Source organism: Camelus dromedarius, chromosome 16 (genome assembly GCF_036321535.1).
Source record: "Camelus dromedarius isolate mCamDro1 chromosome 16, mCamDro1.pat, whole genome shotgun sequence".
NCBI lineage: Eukaryota > Metazoa > Chordata > Mammalia > Artiodactyla > Camelidae > Camelus > Camelus dromedarius.
In genome coordinates this window covers 20,162,358-20,184,474 of record NC_087451.1, presented here as the reverse complement: position 1 = coordinate 20,184,474, position 22,117 = coordinate 20,162,358, and the positions used below count along the sequence as shown (strand labels likewise).

The 22,117-nt window shown below is 51.0% G+C and overlaps 1 protein-coding gene across 12 annotated transcripts in view; it reads left to right on the top strand.

The window, feature by feature from the left end:
* Positions 1–22,117, top strand: part of LOC105098995 (phosphoinositide 3-kinase regulatory subunit 5) — a 120,496-nt gene that overhangs the window by 31,262 nt on the left and 67,117 nt on the right. For 11 of the 12 annotated variants that reach the window (XR_010384493.1, XM_064495257.1, XM_064495255.1 and 8 more), the window contains 7 exons: positions 6,603–6,718; positions 8,458–8,558; positions 10,708–10,776; positions 11,527–11,665; positions 18,675–18,744; positions 21,020–21,194; positions 21,732–21,885. Coding sequence is in view for 11 of the 12 variants with exons in the window: in XM_064495257.1 (XP_064351327.1) it covers positions 6,616–6,718; positions 8,458–8,558; positions 10,708–10,776; positions 11,527–11,665; positions 18,675–18,744; positions 21,020–21,194; positions 21,732–21,885 (811 nt within the window). In the remaining variant the exon portion in view is untranslated. Of the gene's footprint in view, positions 1–6,543; positions 6,719–8,457; positions 8,559–10,707; positions 10,777–11,526; positions 11,666–18,674; positions 18,745–21,019; positions 21,195–21,731; positions 21,886–22,117 lie in introns of all 12 variants that reach the window. The other variant, XM_064495254.1, reaches the window with a different exon arrangement.

Below are 22,117 nucleotides of genomic sequence, written 5' to 3'. Positions count from 1 at the left end.
TATAAGTATTTTGAGGTGAAAAAATTATAAATTATGCCAGTTCTATAATTGACAAAGCTATAATTCATAGCAAACCTCAATGAATGATATGTGACATATGAAGTCTCAGGAAGTACCTCACCCACACTTCCTGAAGTTACTCGAAATACCCCAGCTGAACAAGCAATGAATTAAAACGAAGAACTCACAAGTAAGGATGGCCTGGTACGAAACAAAACAGCAAGCAATGAAATAAAACAAACTTAAAGCCACTGTCCAGAAAAAACTGTCATTATCATAGTTACTACATTTACTGTAAACTTCAAAAATAATTAAGGAATCGTAATGTAATGCAAGAATATTTAATACAAATATGGATCTGTATTTTAAAAGAAAATATAATGTTACAACATTAAGATTGAGAGGCGCTAAATCACAGATTCAAAAATAATTTTTAAAAGTATATATGAATTTAGGTTTAGGTCCTTGCTAACAAATTTTAAAATCTGGCTAAAATGAATTAGATCATCAGAAAACCTAAGTTTACGAAGTTGATACGTAAAGAATTTGAATACCTAAAGAGCCCAAAAGCTCTGGAAGAAATTGGAGAAAGAATTCTAAAATTAACCTTGAGGAGAGGTGCTGAGGTCACTCACTGATGGACAGCAGTGTCCGAGTCCCATCCAAGCCAGAGGGTACTGTGACTATACTGAGGTTCTAGGCTTAGATTCTAGTTCTAGATTTGCCACTTTCTAATCTGAGCAAGTCTCTTCACAGCCCGGAGCCTCCATCTTCCTATCTGTAGAATGGGAAAGTTGCATTAACTGGTCTCTAAGGTGCCTTCCTAGTCTTACAGTCTGGTGTATGTGTGTGTGTGTGGTGGGGATGTGGGGGTGTGTGTACTTCTGCTATGAAATAGAAAACGTTATTGTGTATCAGAATCATCCACGGAGTGTTTAATTTCTTGGCTTAATCTCAAAGCCACTTAGAGTTGGGCAACAGAAATGTGTATGTTAAGAAAGCAAGCACCCTGACAGCTAATGATAGCATTTATTGAATACTTACTATGTGCCAGACACTGTTCTAAATATTTTCCATATACTATCCCATTATACCCAACCTTGAGCTCTCAGAGACCCCAAGAACATGCCTGGCATGCCCTATCCTTTTAGGGGACACTAAGTTGGTGATAGACACAAATGCATCAACAGCTTATGGTAACATTTGGTCATAGTGTTATCAAGAGGTCCCAGAATATATTAACTACTAACTTTTCCTAGTTTGCCATCAAAATATGGTTTAACTATTCTTGCAGAAAGCCCCGAGAGATCCTCTGAGAGCCCCAGAGATTCTCAGCCCCATTTTAGGAACATGGGGTTAGGGGATTTTGAGGTAGCCAGCTCTGTATTGGTTCTCCCACCAGTAATTGGAAATTGTGAAATTCACTAGATAGCAATGTAATCAAGTTCATGAAGGGCAGTGAGGCTTTGGATAGCCACCTGGAAAGGTATATAAAGGGTATGTAAGGCTAGGTGGCTCTGTAAAGGGTTATACACACCCAGGTATACCCTTCCCCAAGCTCCCCCTAATGTTAGCAATTCACATGACATGGTGCAGTTATCAAAACCAGGAAACGATCATTGATACAAGTTCTTATTTGGATTTTAGCCAGTTTCCCCCTAACATCCCTTTTCAGTTCCAGAATCTAGTCTTAAGTTCCCACATTGCATTTAGTTTATGTGTCTCCTTAGTCTCCTTCGATCTATGACAGTTCCTCAGTCTTGCCTTGTATTTTGTGACCTTGACTCTTTGGTGAATGGCTGGTGAGTTACTTTATAGAATTTCTCTCAGTTGGGTTTTGAATGATTGCTCATGATTAGATCGTGTGGTTATGAACTTTTGGCCAGAATCTGCAGAGAAGTGATGTCATGTTCCTCTCAGTGCCTCCTATCAGGGGATTGTGATGTTGATACGTCTCATTATTGGTGATCTTAACTTTGGTCATGAGATTAAGGCAGTGCTGGATTTCTTCACTGTGAAATTATTGTTTTCTCCTTTGTAATTGATCAGTTTCTTGGGGGAAATACTCTGAGACTGTGCAAATAATCTTGTTTCATCTCCAGTTTTCACCCACAGATTTTAGCGTCCATTGGTGGATCTTGCCTGCAATAATTATTACTCTGGTGTTCGTCTAATGGCCATTTTGTATTTCTCTCGTTCCTCCCACATTTATAAATTGGAATTCTTTTCTAAAGAAGGCCTATCCCTTCTTCTCCGTTTATTTTTCTTACTTTATTATTTATGACATTAGTGTGGACTCATGGGTATTTATTTCATCCTATCAATTATAATCCAATGCTTCCATTATGTAGTTGTTCAGATTATCCCAGCTTTGGTCATTGGAAGCTCCTTTAAGCTGGCCCCTGTGTCCTTTTTGGCCTTCCCCAACCTTTTTCATGTATTGACTTAATTTCTGGCTCTACAAGATGCTCCAGGTCTGCAGGCTTATCTTCTGTATTTCCTGCCCCATTCCTAGAATCAACCATTTCTCTAAAGAGTCCTGGTTCCTTTGATTGGAGAGTGGTGTTTAGAAACCAAGGTCTGGGCACTACGTGTGCTCATTGTTACTGGGAAGTCATTGTTTCTAGGCTCTCTCAGTGGACTGAGCTAGAAAATACATGTTTGCATATTAATCCAAGTGAGAAACTGACTCTCATTATCTGTGATCTATTTACTTATTTGTTCAGTCCTAGCATTCACATGAAGAAGTGTCAGGATTTTTAACCCACACCCCTATGAGAAACAGATGTAGTAACTAGCACACAGTATTTGTATACGACTCATTTTGTCTTTAGCCTTGCAGTAGCTATCAAAATTCTATTTTCCAAAGTTACTCCAGTTAGTTCCCGCATTCCCCATTCCTTTCAATGTGAGTGTGCTAATCATTTATAGTCCAGGTAGGTTAATTTGTTATTGTGTATTTCCCACTTTTCTCCCTGCCCCCTACCCATATCCTGGTTTGATTTATTTATTTCATTTGGGGAATATAAACTATTGCTATGGCTCTAAGCATCAAAGCCACATGTAAAGGTGTCCCCAGAGAAGTGTTGCCTCCCCTTACCACCCCCATCTCATTCCCTCATCCTTCCCACCCTGTCTCACCCCAGTCTCTTTGGTTTCTGGTGTATCCTTCCTGTATTGGAAACGAAATTTTTAAAAATCAGTTCACAGAAGAGGTTCTGCCCTACGAGGAGTTATGAGGAGGAAGGTGGTGGCAGAGAAGGGAGGTCAAGTCGCAGAGGACGCTGGGAAGGGGGAGGGGGAGGATGACCCAGGGCTGGAGCCGGTGGGGTCAGCGCAGGGCCCCATGCCCGGGTGCTTCTTTCATGTCCGCCTGTGGGATTAAGGCTCCAAAGCTTGGGCCTGGAATACTCCAGACCACCAGGGAAGCGGTGTAGGGTGCCACCAGAGCCTGGAAGCCCACGCTTTCCTCCCTCGGAGATGCGGGCCCTCCAGTTCTGCCATCCTGCACTGTTTGAGAAGTCCCCCAGGAAAAGAAGCTCTCCCCTGCCCGACATGGGGCTGTCCAGGAAGCTGGGCCCAGGCAGAGCCGGCCCCTTGGACTAGTCCTGCACGTGAGGGAAGACCACTGCTGTCTTGCATCATGGGGTCATGTCAGCATGTGAAGAGGCACCCCCTCTGTCCTCTGGACACCAGCCCCGGACCCGCTCCAGGCCTCACTGTCCTGTTCAGGGTCCCCAGTAAGGACTCATCCTTCCTGGCTCAGAAGAGGAACTTGGAGGCTGGGGTAGAGGGCAGGCCCGTTGCTGAGTGTTTCAACACCAGCCCTCTGTGGGGAGGGCAGGGCATTCCCATTCCCGGCAGCAGCTGCAGTTGCACAACCCGAGCTCCTCTTAGTCAGGTGGCAAGCGGAGTTCGAGAGGGGGATGCAGGGAAGCCAGGCCTTGCCTGTCAAGCCTTTGAAAACGGCATCATCCTTGGGGAGAGAGAGGTACGATCTCTTCCCCCTTCATCTCCACCCCAAAGCCACTGGGGTTCTGCTGACGAGTCACCAGAAGTGGCTGACGACTGACTCATCAAGCGGAAACGAGTGTGCTAGGGGGCCAGGCGGCAGGCCACAGTGTGCTGGATTAACCCCCAGGGCCGCTCAGCTAAGGGTCCCCGTCCAGGGTCCCATCCCTTGGCTCCCAGGGCCCAGCGCCTTGGGCAAGTCCTGCCTCTCAGGGAAAACTTGGGGCAAGCTCTCGATGGCCTCAGGATGCCAGGGAGGCTGGCACACCGGGAACTCTGCCCAGTGCCCTGAGGATAAGGTCTTGATTGTCTGCAATGAACAGCTGGGGACACTGAGGCCAGGAGACGGGAGAGATGCTTAGGGCCCAGAGAAGGGAAGACGCGTGGGCCTGCAGGCGTTGGTGGGGGTGCGGGAGCAGGCTCTGTGCTGGCTGCTCGCAGCCCCAGGACACCACTGCGGCAGAAGTGATGTCGGCTGAGGAGGTTCATTTGCATCTTGTCTTTGCATCAGTTACAGCGGGACTCAGTAGGGCGGTGACTCATTCCTGCCTCGTGACACAGACAACTCCTCCACGCAGCAGGGGCTGGGCGGAGGGATCTTTAAACCTAGTTCACAGGGTGCAGCCCTGGCTCCAAGCTAAAGGACACCAGGGCCCCTCGAGCCACCACGGTCGTCGCCTGGTCCAGCCTAGGTTGTTGCTTCTGTGAGCCCTGGTCCTCTCTCTGGAGGAGGCGGGGCCGCAGTGGGCAGCTGGTGTAGACGGACCTAGTGGGCTCAAGACTCCCAGCCACTGGGAGTGTAGGTCTCCTAAAGCAAGATAATGTTATAGCTCCTTGAGGCTTCCCCTGCTGGGATAGAAACATGAATTGGTTTTATTTTTCTTCCAGTAGCTGCATCTGACTGTGCTGAGGGGCAGTGTCCTACAGCGGTCAAGAGCCAGACTCCCTGGGTTGCCTCGTCCTAGTTGTGTGCCCGTAGGCCAGCTGCTTAACCTCTCTTGTGTCACAGAGTGCCTGTCTCTTCATCCTCCTCCCTCCAGCTTCCCCCAAAGGTGGTCCAGCCTTCAGCCTTTTATTACTAAGTGTCCCTTACTCTGCAGGGGGGCCCACCAGGGAAAATCTCATCAAAACAGCTCAAGTCCAATGAACCCGTGTGTGCTGCTTCCCGTGTGCACCCCCCACCCCCCGACCCTCCATTCCAGGGACATCACCGAAGTGAAGTGATGCTGGGTGGCTCACAAAGGGTTTCTGTTTCCCTCGGTGCCTGGTTCCTCCCTGGCTGGGGAAGTAGGTGGATTTGCCTACGGAGGCGTCCGGGAGCTGACTACTGGGTCCAGGGTAGGATTTCATAGCTTTTTGCATGTTGTTTGCATGGCTCAGCTCTGAGCTCTGTGCTTCTGCTTGTGGTTTCCTGGTCCATCCTCAGGCCCATGGAGCTGGACGGACCACTTCCTCGGCTTCCTTCTACGAGCTAGCCTGACTGGCCAGCCGCAGGTTCTGCCTGGACGGGGTGAATGCCGCCAGATTTCTCAGGGCAAGAGCGATTGTGGCCAAGACTATAGCAGGAAAGCTTTCATGTCTTGAGAGCTTGCTCAGCACATCCACTGTGGTATTTAATCTTCCCAACAGCCCTATGGGGTTGGTACTGTCGCCAAGCCATTTTACAGAGGGGTAAACTGAGGTTCAGCAAACTTAAAGAAATGGCATGGCTAGCAAATACCAGAGTCAAGATTTGAATCTAAGTTTGTTGATGCCAGAAGCCAGGCTTATTCTCTGTGCTAGACTACCTGTCACAGCTTCCCGGGGGACTCAGGAGACCACACACATCCCTGTGAAGTTGGGCTGGTCCTGCTAGAGGCTCTCAGAATGTGGCCCTTGGCACAATTCCCCACCTGGTGCTAAAACCCCTTCTTAAAGCTCCTCCTCAGTGGCCCTCCAGCCTGAGCTAAGCACCTCGGTCTCTCCTCAGTAGGATGAGGAAGGGGGTTCTTTGGAAGACCATGCCCAGAGAGGTAGCATTGCTACTAAGCCTCTGAGAAAGCAAAGAAAGCTGGCCCAGGTGGAGGTGAGGGCAGAAAATGACCAGGTGCCTGTGGCCTGGGCACCCACGCAGTGGCTGGGGCGAGGCGGGGTTGGGGGACTTGTGAAGGCAGCCCCCGCCCTGGAGCAGCCGGCACACTGAAGGGGATCTCTGCCCATCCCTGAGGGGTAGGGGACGCGGGCCTGGAAATTCTGAAAAAGTCCCCCAAGTGATTCTGATTTTTTCCCTTGGGGTCCTCCTGCCCCGCCCTGGGCACTCCCCGGGCTCTTGGAGACACTTGCTACTGCCCGCATCACTCCACCCCCACCCCTGACCCCTCGCTTCTCATAGCCTGTGCTCTTGGGCTGCAGGAGGGCTCTGTCCTGCTGCTCCAAGCAGCAACCCCAGGAGCCCAGGAGCCATTCCAGCCACGGAGGCAGCCGGTACCTGGGCCATTGCAAGGCTGATGGCACTGGGCTGTGAGTGCCCGCTGTCTCTGCCATCTACCCTAGGCCACGTGCTTCTCGAACCTGAGGATCTCCAGGCTGACTGCTGTCTGTCCCCCACGCAGGCGATGACTCAGGATGCAGCCAGGGGCCACGACGTGCACGGAGGACCGCATCCAGCACGCCCTGGAGCGCTGCCTGCACGGGCTCAGCCTGAGCCGCCGCTCCACCTCCTGGTCAGGTAGGTCTGAGGGAGCTGGGGGGGCACATTTAGGACCCGAGGAAGTCTCGGGGGCTGCGGTGAGCACTGGACCGGGCACGGAACTGGCAGACTCTGGTTCCAGCCCTGACTGACTTGAGCAAGCCCCGGGACCTCACCTGGGCAGGTGTGCAGCACAGCGCCTGATGGAGAGTGGCCCTCACCCTCCTCGGCGCTGAACCTTGCTTCCTTAGTGTGTGCAAGAAACATAGGTCCCTGAAGAAGGTATTGGACCTGCTTAGAAAGGCCACAACTTCTGATTCCAAAATTGTAGCTGGGAATGTGTAGGCAGCTCTCCCCAGAAGTCTCCTGCTCACCTGGTTTCTAGTTCCCTCCATGGCTCCATCCTCCTCTTCCCCACAGCACAATGGAGAATCTCAGCAGAACTTCAGGGCACAGGAGGCCTCCATGTTCCACGTTCCCAGGACGGAGGAATGGGGGTATCTATAGGCGGGGCCATGGTCTCTGCAGGTGGGGGCCGTGGTCTCTGAAGGCTGGTGCCAAACTGTAATAATTCCTTACACTCAAAGATTTTTCACATCTCACTTGTCTCCCTAACTACCCCATGAGATAGATACCCATGCTCCTTGGACATTCCTTTGTACCCCAGGACCTTTGCACTTGCTGCCTGGACTTCTCTAGGAACTGCACAGATCTGGCTCCTTCCCATCCAGGTCTCAGCTCAAATGTCACCTCCTTGGGGAGGCTTTCCTTGGAATTAAGCCCACCTGGCTTAAAACTGTTTCTCACCAGCTATATGGACTTGTGCAAGTCTCTTAACCTGGCAGGACTCACCTGCCTTGTCTGTAAAACAAGAATAATATCCGCAGGAACCACTTCCCGAGGGGAGGATGGGAGACCCAGTGGAGATGATGTAGGACAGTGCCGGCACCTCACAGGTGCACAGTAGGTGCTCAGGAAATGGCAGTTTTCTTCCTTCTGGCCTCCTACTCAGGTTTCAATGGGACCAAGCTTATAGAATTGAGGGGCCATCATTAAATCAGAGAATATAAAAATATCTGTATTTTTGCACATTTTACAAAAACTTGTGACCATGTGGACACACTTCAGGACTTTGGAAGGAGTCTGGTCACATGAATGGGCCACTTCTGCCCCTACTGTTCTCACTCCCCACCACACACACGTGCCTCTGAGACAGCCCCTTTTCATTTTGGAGGGTTTTGCTGACTGCAGGGAAGCAGAAACTGACAAAATAAGAAAGTCTGGGGAAGTCACAGAGTGACAGCTTTCGAAGTAGAGATGAATGGCGTTTCCCCTTCCTGGGCTCTCCTGGCCGGCAGTCCCGGGAGGTCCCACGGCTGCCCAGACTCCGCCTCATGTCCCGGGTGGGATCACCTCGCCCGGGCTCCTGTCCTTATTCTTCTAGCGATCTCTGCCCCGTCCCCTTCCCTGCGAACCGTGGGAGCCCAGGGCAGGGACAGTGTGGGGAAGCGGTGCTCTCCAGCGGTGCGGGGAGCAGAACCGTGGCCGGTTCCCGGGCCTGCAAGGGGGATCCCGGCCCGTCTCTGTGTCTCTTGAGCCTCCTGCCCATGTGGGAAGAAGAAACTTGTTAAGTCTCGATGGGGCGTAATAGGGTCAAGTGTGTTGATCCAGAATTTTCTGAGACTCTGACTTCAGAAAGGAAGGCCCCCAGAGCAGCCCCGGGGAGTTCCACTTCTCACCAGCCCCGCACGGACCCCAGCCTCTCTCCCCCTTTGCAGCGGGGCTGTGTCTGAACTGCTGGAGCCTGCAGGAGCTGGTCAGCCGGGATCCGGGCCACTTCCTTATCCTCCTGGAGCAGATCCTGCAGAAAACCCGAGAGGTGAGGGCCGGCTCGGGGCTGAAGGGTGGGCTGGGATCGGCTTCACAGACGTGAGAAATAGGTCCCCACAGAACCTCAGGTCTGGGGTGCCCGGACCACCGAGGGGCTTGGCGGAGGCACTGGAAGCCTGCGCCTTCTCTGCTTCAGTGAAGGACTGGGGGCCGGAGGAGGGGTGTGGTCCTTTCAATAAGAACACATGGTCCCTGAGCCAGGTCCCGAGTGTAAGCTGCTTCTTAAGACAGATGTTGCATGTGGGTCAAGGTATTGATTAGGAAGAAGGGAAGAAGCTCTGCTGAATTCCTTTCCTCCAAAAGATGCATCAGAACAAAGGCACGAAAGAGAAAACAGATTGGAGAGGTAAACTGAGACCTCTCCTCACCCGTCAGTCAGGCTTTTCTGACGTGGAAGAAAAGCTGATTTGGGCTGGGGTTCCAGAACGGTGTGAGTCCCTAAGGAGACTGGCTCTTTTATAAAGAACTTTCCTTATTTAAGTTTTCTTTTTTTTTTTTTTTTTTTAATATGTGACTGATTTGGAAAACACGTGACTTTCTCAGCTGTCTCTTTACCCATAAGAAGAAGGTCTCGGTTTATCAAGACACCCAAGGTTCCAGTGCTGGCAGCACCATTTACCTGCTGCTCTTATACCCTGATCCCAAGCACTCAGAACTCAGCAGAGCGAGACCACCTCTGGATTGCTTAGCTTATAAACCCAATATAAAGGATCCACGACCGTGTAGCAACAGGGGAGGGTTTTGCGTAGAAGGGGTCGAGCAGCAGGTGTGCTGGACATGTGGTCTATTCAGGGTAAAGAGAAAGAGAACTCTAAATTTGATTCTGCTGAGGTCACCAGGCACAGCAGAGATGGTGGGGCCTTCTCTGCCTCTTCAACCCCTGTGAATTCCAGAATGGGCTGAGGGACCTTCACCACTTTTTCTAAATTGTTTATCTACATGCGTGTACATGGTGCTGTGGGTGCGCTCTATCAAAGAGACTGTTCACAGAAGAGTAAATAGAGCTTGTAAACAATATGGAAAATGTCACCTCAGTTCTAATAAAATAAATGCAAATTAAAACCACCAGGACACAGCTTTTGCCTAGCAAATTCACAAAAACATTATAATAACAAATGCAGGGGAGGGTACAGTGAAACTGGTACTTTCATACGTACAGGGGATTATAAATGGCAGAATTCTTTCAGAAAGCAATTTGGCGATATGTTTCAAAGATCGTAAATATATTAATAGTCTTTAATCCACTGATTCCACTTCTTGAACTCTATGCTGAATAAATAATTCAAATTACAGAAAAAGGAATGCGCACAAAGGTTTTCATTGCACAGGTACTTAAAATAGCAAGAAAATAATCTCAAGTATCTAAAATAAAGCTAATAAATTATGGAGATATACCAGAAATATTATTATACAGCTAATAAAAATGATGGATATTACCCAGGGGTAGAAACAAAATTGAATATATTAAAAAGTTGCATCAGTAAAATGTATCAAATGGTTTAGGGGAAACTGATTAAACATTTCAAAAAATATGAATTGAGATTCCCAATTCATATTCTATAGCAGATGGAATTCTAGGTGGATTAAAGATTTCAATTTAAGAAAATGAAGCTTTGAAGGAAAGGAGAAAATATTCGTGAATGTTTACATAACCCTTGCATGCAAAGCAAAAATTCATAACAGAAAAAGTTAGCACTTGTCATTTATGTACATCAAAAAATGCGTAAAATTGAAAAACCAACAAAAACTGGAAAAAATATTTACAACACAAATAGCAAGTAAACGTATAACCAGGAGGGAAAAAAAGGTGGTCTTAGAGGTGATGTAGCAAAACAGAAATCTCTTTATAATAATTTTTGTTAAAAGAGGTTAGGGGTAAAAATGTGCCCACAGTGATTTACAACTTTGCAGAGAAAATACATAGGAAAGAAGGGTGTAAGAAGTACGTTGACATGTTGACTGTGTCTGGGTTTGGAAGAGGGATATTGTGGGGGGGGGCTTAACTTCTATTTTCTACATTTTGGTCTTGTGATTACGTTCCTTTTTACTTTTAAAAAAAAGCAAAGGAACAGAGAAGGAAGCACTGCTCTGTTGTGCACCCTGTGAGCCTCACGCCTCCTCTCCTGTTCTCGCCGCAGGTCCAGGAGAAGGGCACCTATGACCTCCTTGCCCCCCTGGCCCTGCTCTTCTATTCTACTGTCCTCTGTGTAAGTTCCAGACTGGCCCAGGCCGGGGGAGGCGGGCAGGAGGGAGGGCAGCCTCCGAGGAAGGGGGCACAGCCCTCACAGCTCTGAGGATAAACACACAGAGAGTGTCCAGCAAGGCGGGCGTCAGCTTTCTCACGGCTTCTGCTTAGCTGTCTTGAGAGGGCTCCAGTAACTCCACAGGATGCTACTGTGCCCAGCACAGCGGGGCATGGAGGGGAGGGAGTGCGGTCATAGTGTGCTCCCAAGCTACAAAAGAGATTCCATTAAGAGAGTCGATGTCCACCTCATCTTGTACCTCAGTGGCCAGTTTCACCCAGTGGGATCGCCCCTTGTTCATCAGACTGGAGGTACCAAAGGACTCCATGTACATTGAGTCAATCCACTTCAAAGAATAAGCATTTGCCTCTTGTGAGGGTGAAGGTGGTTTAGGCATTGCAGAGCAGTCCCCAGAATGAGTGGCAGCCATGACACCATTTAGGATGATCTCCAAATGACAGCTTTTCAGAGCGGTGCTCTGATGTGTGTGTTTGGTAAACTGTTATGCTTGGTACGTCCCTGGGCACCACTTTGTCTGTAACTCACTTCCTGTGGGTAACTTTCAATTCCACCTGCCCTCATCCTGGGACACGCTGCTGCCAGGAAATGTGTGCCCTTTGTAGAACATTCCAGAAAGCAGCAGGGTCTGCTCCGGAACATCAGTGAGCTTTCTCTCACCAGACCTCTCTGCTTGCCACTCCCTCTCCATCCCAGACACCACACTTCCCACCAGACTCAGATCTCCTTCTGAAAGCAGCCAGAACTTACCACCGGTTCCTGACCTGGCCTGTTCCTTACTGCAGCATCTGCCAGGAACTGCTCACCTTCATTGATGCTGAGCTGAAGGCCCCAGGTAAGTGTCGAGATGGCTGGCACCTGGGGCAGGGATGACGCGGTCAGGACATTTCCAGCTCTTCTGAAGCTGGGCTCTGGGTACGACCCTCCTCACCTCGCATCCCTCAGCTCTTCTCTGCCCGTGGTTGGCTCCACAACCTTGGCGTCTTCTCTTCGTGGGGCTGTGGCACCGTGTGTGCACCAGCGTCAGTTGGCTGCAAGCAGCAAACACAGGCAGGAGCTCAAGGGGGGATCGTTAGGGGAAGCTGAGCCAGGCTTCGGGGCAAGAAGACCACACTTTGCAGCCTGGGTCCCTGCTCTGGTTAGCGCAGGGGGTCTCTGAGGCTGCCCGGGTCAGACAGAGAAGCCCCCGCAATAATGACAAGAGGCCCTCCAAGCAGTCAGCTGACCTGTCTTCCTTTAACTAATCAGCTTATCTGTCTTCCCCCAGCCAGTCAACTGATCTGTCTTCCTTTAACCAATCAGCTAATCTGTCTTCCTCCAAGCAGTCAGCTGATCTGTCTTCCCCCAGCCAGTCAGCTGTCTGTTGTTACAGAGGAGCTGAGCAGACATGGGTTAGGGTTAGCCATCAGCGAAAGTCTGCCTATTACTTGCCCCGTACCTCCTGGTAGAGACTCAGGTGGAAGATTTGAGAAATCAGGCCCTGAGGAGAAGAGGTTGGACTAGGAAAGGTGTCGGGGCACATGGTGAATAGACAGGTCAGCCAGCCTAGCTTCCCAAGGCACCCTAAGCGAACAAGCCAATTTAAGGTTAATCTCCTTCATTCCCTTCCAACCTACTGACCCCCAAAACAAACAGGTCTAGATGCCTCCGGGCTTCTTGCTGGTAACCAGAATTCCTTTAGCAAGAATGCAAAGCTTTTCTTCGTTTCTATAATTAGATAGAAAGGATTTAAAATGCAAATACCTTGGCAGGACCTTCAGTCTATAGCAAAGATCTAAATGCCCTTACTTTGAAATGGCTAAGGGAGATGCTGGCTTGGGGGAGAGTTGTCACCTGCGTGCAGGGAGACCGCTTCCCAATTTCAAGTGGAACCAGCTGGCTCTCACCAGCTGAATGCACGCTATGCCTTGAGATGTTTTTGTGGGCAGCTGAGCAGGAACTCTGCTCTGAGCAGCCCAGAGAACAGATGTGGAGCAGAAGGGCGGGCTGTGGAGAGGCTCAGACTCTGGGACGTGGGGTTCTCAGCTTGGGGAACAAGAGCCAGGCAGAGTAACGGCTGGAGATGGAAATGGAATGAGGGTCCTTGGACTCAGAGCAGGGAGGACTCCTGGAACTCTAGTCACTCACTGCTGAGCGTCTTCCTGTGGTTCTTGCCCCTGGGACCATGTGATGCCTCAGATGTGCTGGGGACCGAGAAGCAAATGCCTGAAGGGAGATGCTCAGCCCAGGCTGCCCGTGCTAGGAGCGTCTCCTCTTCCAGGGAAAGCCGAACCGAGATAGGAAACCATTAGCTCTTTCTCATGACAAAGAATCATTTTCAAATAATTAAAAAACCTAGCACTCATTCTGATGTGTAGTGAGCCTGTGTCAGAGACGCATCCAACTCGTTACTGAGGGAACCAGCAAGGCTGGAGAGCTGGTTTAAAGAAAGGTATGAGAAACTGAAATAAATTTCTCATATAAGCCACAATAAGATGGCAGGATTAGATACAAAGTTAGGTTAACATCACATTGGGGAATAAAACATCTATGAGGGGAAAAACCTTTAAAGTTACCTTGTGTACCGAACAAAAATTACTCACCTCACATCCACAAGTGAACCTCTGATTTCACAGAACATGAGCCCTCATTAATAGCAAACAGTAAATTAATCCAAATTACCTTCTTCTACGTACCCTTAAGTGGGCTAATTAGGAAGTGCTTTAGTGTTACTTTGTAAAGGCGCATGGTGATAGTTTTGCCTTACTGCTGAGTGGCTCCACCGCCAGTAACCCCAGCTCAAGGAGGCAATGGGAGGAAAGGGGTTGGGTGGCGTGGGTAGGATGGAGGCGGGGCAGTTAGCTCTGGAGGAGAGGCAGTGGCTGAATCACTTGGTGGTTACCAGTACTGGGTACTAGACCATCGTGGTTTCAAGTTTTGTGGCTGGGGAGCCTTTGGCAAGACATTTAACGTCATAGGAGCCTCAGTTTCCTTATCTGTGAAATGGGAGTACAATAATGTCTCTCTCTCTCTCTCTCTCTCAGAGCAGTGTGTGAGGATGAATGCTGGCCTACACTGATTTCCCATTGCTGGGGGCATTAGGGTTTGGGTGGTCTTAGCTTAACAGATGGGTCCTGGCAAGGCCACAGGGAGAAGACAATGAGGGACCTGGGGAGCTGGGCCCTCCACCCCTGGAGCCTTAGGGAGTCAGTTGCCATGGAGATGAGTGAAACAGTTTATCTTGCTTTGATGTGGCTGGGTGGCAGAGGAAGCGGGCAGGTTATCAAGCCTGCGGGCCTCCCCCTTCTTCCTGACTCCACTCCTAGTAGGGTTGCCTACTGCCTCCATCTGGGGGTGACAGGAAACCTCACGTCAGTGCTGCCGGGTCCTGCCCACCACAGCCCTCCTGGGTTCAGCCCACATGTTTGTTGAGTATTTACTCTGTGTCTGCACGGCTGTGCAGACCACAATCCTGGCCTGCAGAGAGCTGGTCTGTAATCCTGAGGGGCAAGAGTGGGCATCGTGGGTGTAAGTCACTGCAGTTTTCGAAGGACCCAAAGTCCTCCGAGTGCATCTCACCCAGACCACAGCCCTGGGGTGTGAGAGGGAAAAGCAACATTACTCCCATTTTGTGCGTGAGACAACCGAGGCCCAGCAAAGTGTGATGATTCTTGCCCAAGTTACAAAGTCAAGTGTGAAAGAAGGAACATGGGCCTCAGGGTGACAAAGACCAATGCTGTGTCACTTACTAGCTGATGACCTTGGGTGGGTTATAAGGTCTCTGAGCCTCCTTGTCAAAAGTAGGACTGTGTTCACAGCAGCACTGTTTACAGTTGCCGAGACTTGGAAGCAACATAAGTACCCATCATAAGATGAATGGATAAAGAAGGTGTGGTTTATGTTTATATACAGTGAAATATTATTCAGCCATAGAAAAGAATGAAGTAATGCCATTTACAGCAACGTGGATGGACCTAGAGATGATCACACTAAGTGAAGTAAGTCAGACAGAGAAAGGCAAATATTATATGATATCACTTAATATGTGGAATCTTAAAAAATGATACAGATGAACTTATTTATAAAACAGAAACAGACTCATCGACATAGAAAACAAACTTATGGTTACCAAGGAGAAAGGGGCAGAGGGATAAATTAGGGGTTTGAGATGAACAGATACACACTATTATATATAAAATAGATAAACAACACGGTCCTACTGTGGAACACAGGGAACTATATTCAGTATCTTGTAACAACCTATAACAGAAAAGAATCTGAAAAAAATATATGTGTAACTGAATCACTTTGCTGTACCCCTGAAACTAACACAACATTGTAAATCAAGTATATTTCAATTTAAAAAGTAGGGGTGCCATTGTTGATGACGAGGATGGCGTTGGCGGTGATGGCTATGGTTGCATCACTGCTGAGGCTGGGTGTCATCTATCCTCAGACCATCCCCCTGGGTAATTCCCATCTTTCAGCTGATGAAACTGAAGGCCAGGTAATTAAGTAGTTGGCCTGTGGTCACATAGCCAACAAGAGTTCTAACACTTGAACCCATGTCCATTTGATTCCAGAAGCCATATCGTTTGACTCCAAACATAACATTCTCATGTTTGCGTGAAGCTGTGTTTCTACCACGAGGCATAGGCAGGTGGTTGTGTGCGATGAGAGACTGTGGGCTGGCCGGCGCTCCCGGCTGGTGGGCAGCTTCTCCTGCCCCTTTTCCTTTCACTGAGCACCTGCCCACCCTTTGACCTTTCAAAGCAGGAACACACCTGGATTAATCAGTTTTGTCTCTCAACTGGTGGCAGGTGAATTCTGAATATTCTTCAGTGGCAGTAAGTTTCTCTTGGATGTGACTGATCAAAGAATTTGTATTTTATACATTTTATCTGTGATTATGAATGAATGAAAGGTTTATACCCCCAATTCCTGCCGGCTCTTTAGAACCCAGGCTCCCTGAGCTGAGGGGCAGGAAGGGGTTGGTCAGGGGACCCTGGGAGGGAGGAACGCATCAGAGAAAGCCGGCTGCTGGGAGTGTTTGTGTCAGGGTACAGTGTGGTTCAGACTCAGACTCCAGACCAAGCTGACGTTCATTGTAGACACAGGAAGAGGAACAGCACTGTCTCCTGCTAGGTCTGGGCTTCCCCTGCCTCGTGTCAGCGCAGGCGACCCCGCGGAATGGTGGTGCTCGCCTTCTAAGGGGAAAACGTCAGGCAAACGGGGACAGTGCTGTTGCTGCCCGCCTTGTGGCTGCCCAGGCCCCGTCTCATGTCCTCAGCCCAAGCGTTCTGTAGGAGCGTCCTGAACCTGGTACCAGTTCCAGCTCCATGACACCAGTGGGGACTGTCACGCATCCTCTGTCTTCATAGTCAGCTGCTCTGTGCAGAATGGCCATTTCTAGTCACAACTTTAAAAAAGAGGAGGCAGGGAGGGTATAGCTCAGTGGTAGAGCACGTGCTTAGCATGCACAATGCATGAGGTCCTGGGTTCCATCCCTCGTCCCTCCATTAAAGTTAATAAATAGATAAACCTAATTACCTCCACCCCAAACAAATTAATACAACATTGTAAACCAACCATGCTTCAGTTAAAAAAGGAATATTTGTATTTTTAAAATAAAAAAATAAAGAGGGGAAGCACAGGTCGGTAAACAAGGCTCAGCTGCGAAGGGGCCCACGTGCCTGGATGAGGTATTTGAACCTCACTGTGGCCGCCCACCACCGGCTCCCACTGCCGGGACCCATCCCTCTCCTGCATGAGGTGGCCCTTTCGAATTTCTACTTATCAGGACCTGGCACAGAAACCCCTAGGCAGGTTTTTTGTTCAGCCCTTGGGCCAGCCTTGGTCTAAGAAAGATGGTCCCTAAACTAAGAAAGTTGTTCCTATCTACTGAGGTGCCCAGAGAAGAGGGGTGAAAGTCGAAGGGAGGAACGGGGCCATCACCCTGAGGCTCCCGAAAAGTGGAGGTCCGTTATCAGGAGAAGCCGAGGAGCGGGGGATTTGATGGCTGTCTTTGGGGGAGGGGTAGAGAGCTCCAGCTGATGCTCTGGGTGCCCCTTGGGAAATGCTGGAATCTGGACTGCTCAGCACCAGCCAGTCAGCTCTGGAAGCAGCTCCCTCTGGGTCCCCCACTCATGCAAAGAAATCAGGCAAACTGCAGCTCCCAGCTCTAATGACATCACAGCCCCGGAATGAGACCATTAAAGCGTCCTAAGATAAGCAGGTGGAGAAAAAAGGATGTTAGAGGATGTTCCTTGTTATGGAGACCAAAGGGGAAGAGGATGTTTTAAGGAGAAAGTTGTTTACAGTATCAAACACTCGAAAGAAAGGCAGTGCAAGGAGGAGTTGGCTGAGGTGCTGAGCCCTGTGACCGGGAAGCTTTAAGCTTCCAGGGGCAGTGGGATTGGAGGCTGAGGCCTGCGTTTGGGAGGGAACCGGATGAGGAGGGAGAGTGATCACCACCTGCTGCCCCGGGAGGGGGTGTGGCCCCGGCCCGCCTGCCCATCAACGGGGGCAGAACTGAGGGGGTAGCGACTGGTCAGCAGGATGTGCATTCCCTGTTAAAACATTACATAGTATAAGGAAAGTGCAGAAAGGTCAAGAGAAGACTTTGCTGTCTGTGTGTTTTGGAGTCGGAGAGACTTGGGGGCAGGGGATGGGGGCGGGGGGGATGCACTCCTGCAGCCGTTTGTTGGGGGTTAAGGGGCCGTAGGGGACTTTTCTCTGTCATGCCTGCAAGTGGCCACCAGGTGGTGTCCTGAGCCCCGATAGTAATCACCACTGTTTCCAGGGACTTTCCTATCAAAGCAGACATCACATAAACTTCTAAACATGGGACGGTTCCCTAAGCGACACATCAAACAAAAGGCCCCAAATCAAAGCAACTCGGTCCTATGTTGGAATGGCATAAGCTGGGAACTTGGAGCCATTTACTAAACAAAAGCCCTGGCTCTTCTGTTCACAGCTGTCTCTAACCCCAGCGCTGGCATTGGTCTTCTCCGTGGGGCTGGCCTTCCTGCTCCCAGCTCACACCCAGTCCAGGTTGGCCAGCCCGCCCTCCGGCAGGGGCCCCCACGACAATGTCCAGGCTCTAACAAGGAGGCTGCCTGCCCCGAGTCCCAGCCCTGGCTTGTGTTACCCTTGTCGTTGGGAAGAGTGAACTGTGGTTTCATCTCACCGTGGTTGACACAGAACTGAAGATGTCCTGGGAGGGGTCTGTTCTCCAGCTACAGGACTGAGTCAGGTTGCAGGGAGAAGGGGAGGACTCTGGCTCGTTGCTTCCCTGCACATTTGAATCCGAGGAGACGGAGAGGTGGATGAGGCCAGAGAGGAGGACCAAGATGGGGGCTGTGCTGCAGTGGCTCAGCCTGAAAGAGGGACAACGCCAGGCAGGCCCGGGGCCCCTGAGGGTCCCCGAGAGCATGTGCAAAGCAAGGCTGAGATGCTGAGAGGAAAGTGGGGTCGGCTGGTGCTGAGGCTGAGCTGAGGGGTGCCTGGCACACCCACTGTGGGAGGACACCTGGGATTGGGAACGGGCCGTAGTGACAGGAACCAGGACCAGCTGGGCAGCAGGAGACCCGGCCGCCTCGTGGGTCCTGTTCTTCTCCCAGGACGCCCTGCCCCATAGTCGCTGTGCAGTGAAGCTTTGCGGGACAGGTGGGGCCGAGATGAGGTCTGGGAATAGGGCTTATTAAAGGCCCTGGAGGCCACAGGTCTGATCAGCCCCTCCCCTGGTCCAGGAGCTCCCAGCCTGATTCTCCAGGGCCAGGCTCCTGCGAGGTGCAGGGCCATGACTGCTGAAGGAACAGGGTAACCCATGAACTGGCTTTTGTTGTTGTTGTTTTTGGCCACAGGAATCTCCTACCAGCGACTGGTGAGGGCTGAGCAGGGCCTGTCCACGAGGAGTCACCGCAGCTCCACTGTGTAAGTGCTCCTGGGGCGCGAGGAATGGGGGGTTGTGTGATGTTTTGTGCACAGGTTCATTTTTCTGGGTTAAAGTTCTTTTATCAGATTCCTAAATGGGTCTGAGACTTTAAAAACAAGCAAACAAAAACAGGTTAAAACCACCTGCCTTGATTGTGCCAGGTGCTGAGCACACATTACGTTACTTTACACCCCCCTTTTTCAGATGAGGAAACTGAAGGTCAGAGAGGCCAAGTAACTTCCCCAAGATCACACAGCTAGCAAGTGTCTGAACCAGGATTTGAGCCTCAGGTAGACTCAAAAGCCCAGGTTCATTCTATAACATCTTTCTGCCTGTTAGTAAAACAGCCTTTTCCAAACTGTTTCAACCAGGACCTACAATAAAGATGCATTTTATATAAAGGCCTGGTGTATATACACACACACAGAACTGAGACAAGTTTCAGGAAACGAAACTCACCCTCTCCCCGGGATGAGCTCTGACCTATTCTAGTCCATTTCATTTAAAAGACACTTCTGGTTGTTGGTCCTCAAAGTGGTTTCATTACGCACTCCTGGGTCCCTGCCTGCAGCTGGAAAAGCACCAGAGAGGAAGCCTCCGTTCTGAGGACCCTCCGGCAGCTCTCCCCGCCCATGGGTGGTGTTTCACCAAGACACTCGGGAGCCCAGAGACCCCCCCCTCCTCCACCAGCTCAGAAGTTATAGTCGCCTCAGCCCCTCCCCAGCCTCAGCCCCAGTGATGCAGGGCACATTCACTGAGCAAGCTTTTGTTGAGTTCCTTCTTGGTAAAAACAAACAAAAAAGCCAGTGGCAGATTTTGAGAGAGACAAAAAGAACATTAAAAAAAAAAAAAACCCTTAATGTTGGTTTAGTAAGTAAGTAAGTAAGTAAGTAAGTAAGTAACTAGGATGGCACCAGGGTGCTGAGGTAGGTGGAGGGCAGGTGGTCACAAATATCTTCTAGGCACTTGCTGAGCCCTGGGCCCTGTCGTGAGCATCACTGCATCATTCAGCTCTTGTGTTAACCCTGTGAGGAAGGTCCAGGAACTGAGGCACAGAGAGGTTTGCAGAAAGAGCTTAGAGCTGAGAGACAGTCTCACTTTGATTATCTGTACGTGGGGACAAGCGTGCAGAGGAAGTGTGCAGGTGGGGAGGGCATGGGTGTGGCTGGCCTGGCCCTGTACACAGTGGAGCTCAATGCATGCCCTTGAGGGAATGACTACTGGTTGGTGAGGGAGGGGGGCTCAGTGAGGGACCCCTTGCATGAGCTGGCTCCTTTTTTCTTACAAGTAGAGAGATCAAAATGAGTTCCTTGCTAAACCATGGGGACTCTGACAGATTCTGGTCCCACTCCTGAGTCCTGACGCCAGGGCCAGCTCTGGGACGGCCATCCACAGACACTGGCAAGAGGGCCACCTGGCCGGTGCTTCCTTGCACTGGGTTTAAACGCAGCGCGGCTTTCTGAGGGCACGAGAGCAGGTGTGAGCGGCTCATACTAAGGCGCTTACAGGTGTAACCGAGCTGGCTGGAATGCCGTCGAGAAAAGCCATCTCAGGGGTCGGGTTGGGGTAGGTGATGTGAGAACAGCCATGTGTTAACTGTTAACTGAGTGGTCAACGCCTCGGCGTTCACGATTCTTTTCGCATTTGGATACGTTTGAAATTCTCCATGATGAGCACATTGGAACACTGGCATCAGGAGAGAGCCAAGGGTCCGGGGGAGGGGAGGCGGAGGTGACTGGACGCCCCCGGCCCGATGCTGGCCTGTGTGATGACTTTGGCAAGTTAGGAGGGGCTCCCCTGTGAGCAGAGGAGTCAGAGAAGCCCTTCCTACTGGCTCATGCTGCCCGCACCCCACCCCCGGCTTCAGGAGCAGGGCTCCGGCTGCGATTTCAGGCCGCACCGCGCGTGACAGCATGGGGCTGTGTTGCCACCCCCTCCCCAAAATGACCACCTAGCTTCAAGTCACCTCACCTGAAGGATGATCCTTTTTTGCATAATCTTGCATCTGTCCTGTAGGAAAAAAAAATGTTTTATATAAAAATTGAAGTAAAATTTATTCTTGAAAATTAAGTTCAATTTTTAAAAGGTCTTTGAAAACGAGAGCTGAAAACTACTAAGAAGTTGACCATAAGCTGTCCCCTTGGTACTGGGGGCTCGTAAGCCCCAGCCTCTCTCCTGGCCTCAGGCCCCACCTGGGCTGTGAGGAGGCCCGGGCCACCGGCTCTGTGGCCATCCCCTGCCCCCGGTGTCCACAGCCGGTCCTCTTGTCCCCAGCACCGTGCTGTTGCTGAACCCGGTGGAGGTGCAGGCCGAGTTCCTCGCCGTGGCCGACAAGCTGAGCTCGCCCAGGCACTCGCCGCACAGCACCTACACCACCCTCCTCCTGCACGCCTTCCAGGCCACCTTTGGGGCCCACTGCGACCTCCCAGGTCTGCACTGCAGGCTGCAGGTACGTGCCTGGGGCCCGGGGCTCAGCACTGCCCCTTTCCAGCTGAGAAGTCTTCTCCAGAAAGGCAGAGTCCCCTCTCTGCTCCCCCTCTGAGGCCTCTCACCATGAGTGACATGGTGGGGTGTGGACTGGAGGGCTGGCCTCATTGAGAAGGTTTCTGTTGTGCTGGGTCCTAACCTGGCTGGGTGGCACCCTGGACAGTGGGGCTGGACACAGAGCCTCAGGGCACGGCATGGGCTGGGTGGAGAGGAATGAGCTTCTGGCTGAAGCAGGAAGGCCAGGCATCCAGTTCCAGTTCTGTGACGGGTCAGCTGTGTAGCCCTGGACAGCCCCCTCCCCTCTCTGGGCCACAGTGGTGAACAGAGGACCCTCCCAACTCTGCAGGGCTCTGGCTCTGGACCTTTCTTTCTGTTTCCAGAGAATAGGGGTGGAGCAGGAGGCCTGGCTCCCTGGTCAGCTGTGGGTAGAGGTGGGTGATGAGGCTGAGGAGGGACTGACCAAGAAGTCAGGCAGCCAAGCCATGGTTTGGGGTTTCAGTCCAAGACCCTGGCAGAGCTCGAGGACATCTTCACGGAGACCGCAGAGGCACAGGAGCTGGCATCTGGCATCGGGGATGCCTCTGAGGCCCGGCAGTGGCTCAGGACCAAGCTGCAGGCAGTGGGAGAAAAAGCCGGCTTCCCTGGTGTCTTAGGTGAGGCTCTGTGGATGAAGGGGGCCCGTTTACCCCTGGTGCATTCCAGCTTCCCAAGAGAGCTGCCGGGCTGGCCTGGTGGTTCTGTTCTACACAGTCATTCAGGGACTCAGATTCTCCGACACCTGGTTGCTCCACCGTCCCCGAGGGCTGGACTCCTGTCCACAGGGTCGGCGCTGGGCCACCATCATCACCACTGGGGCAGCTTGCGGGAGGAGGAAGAGAGAGTGCT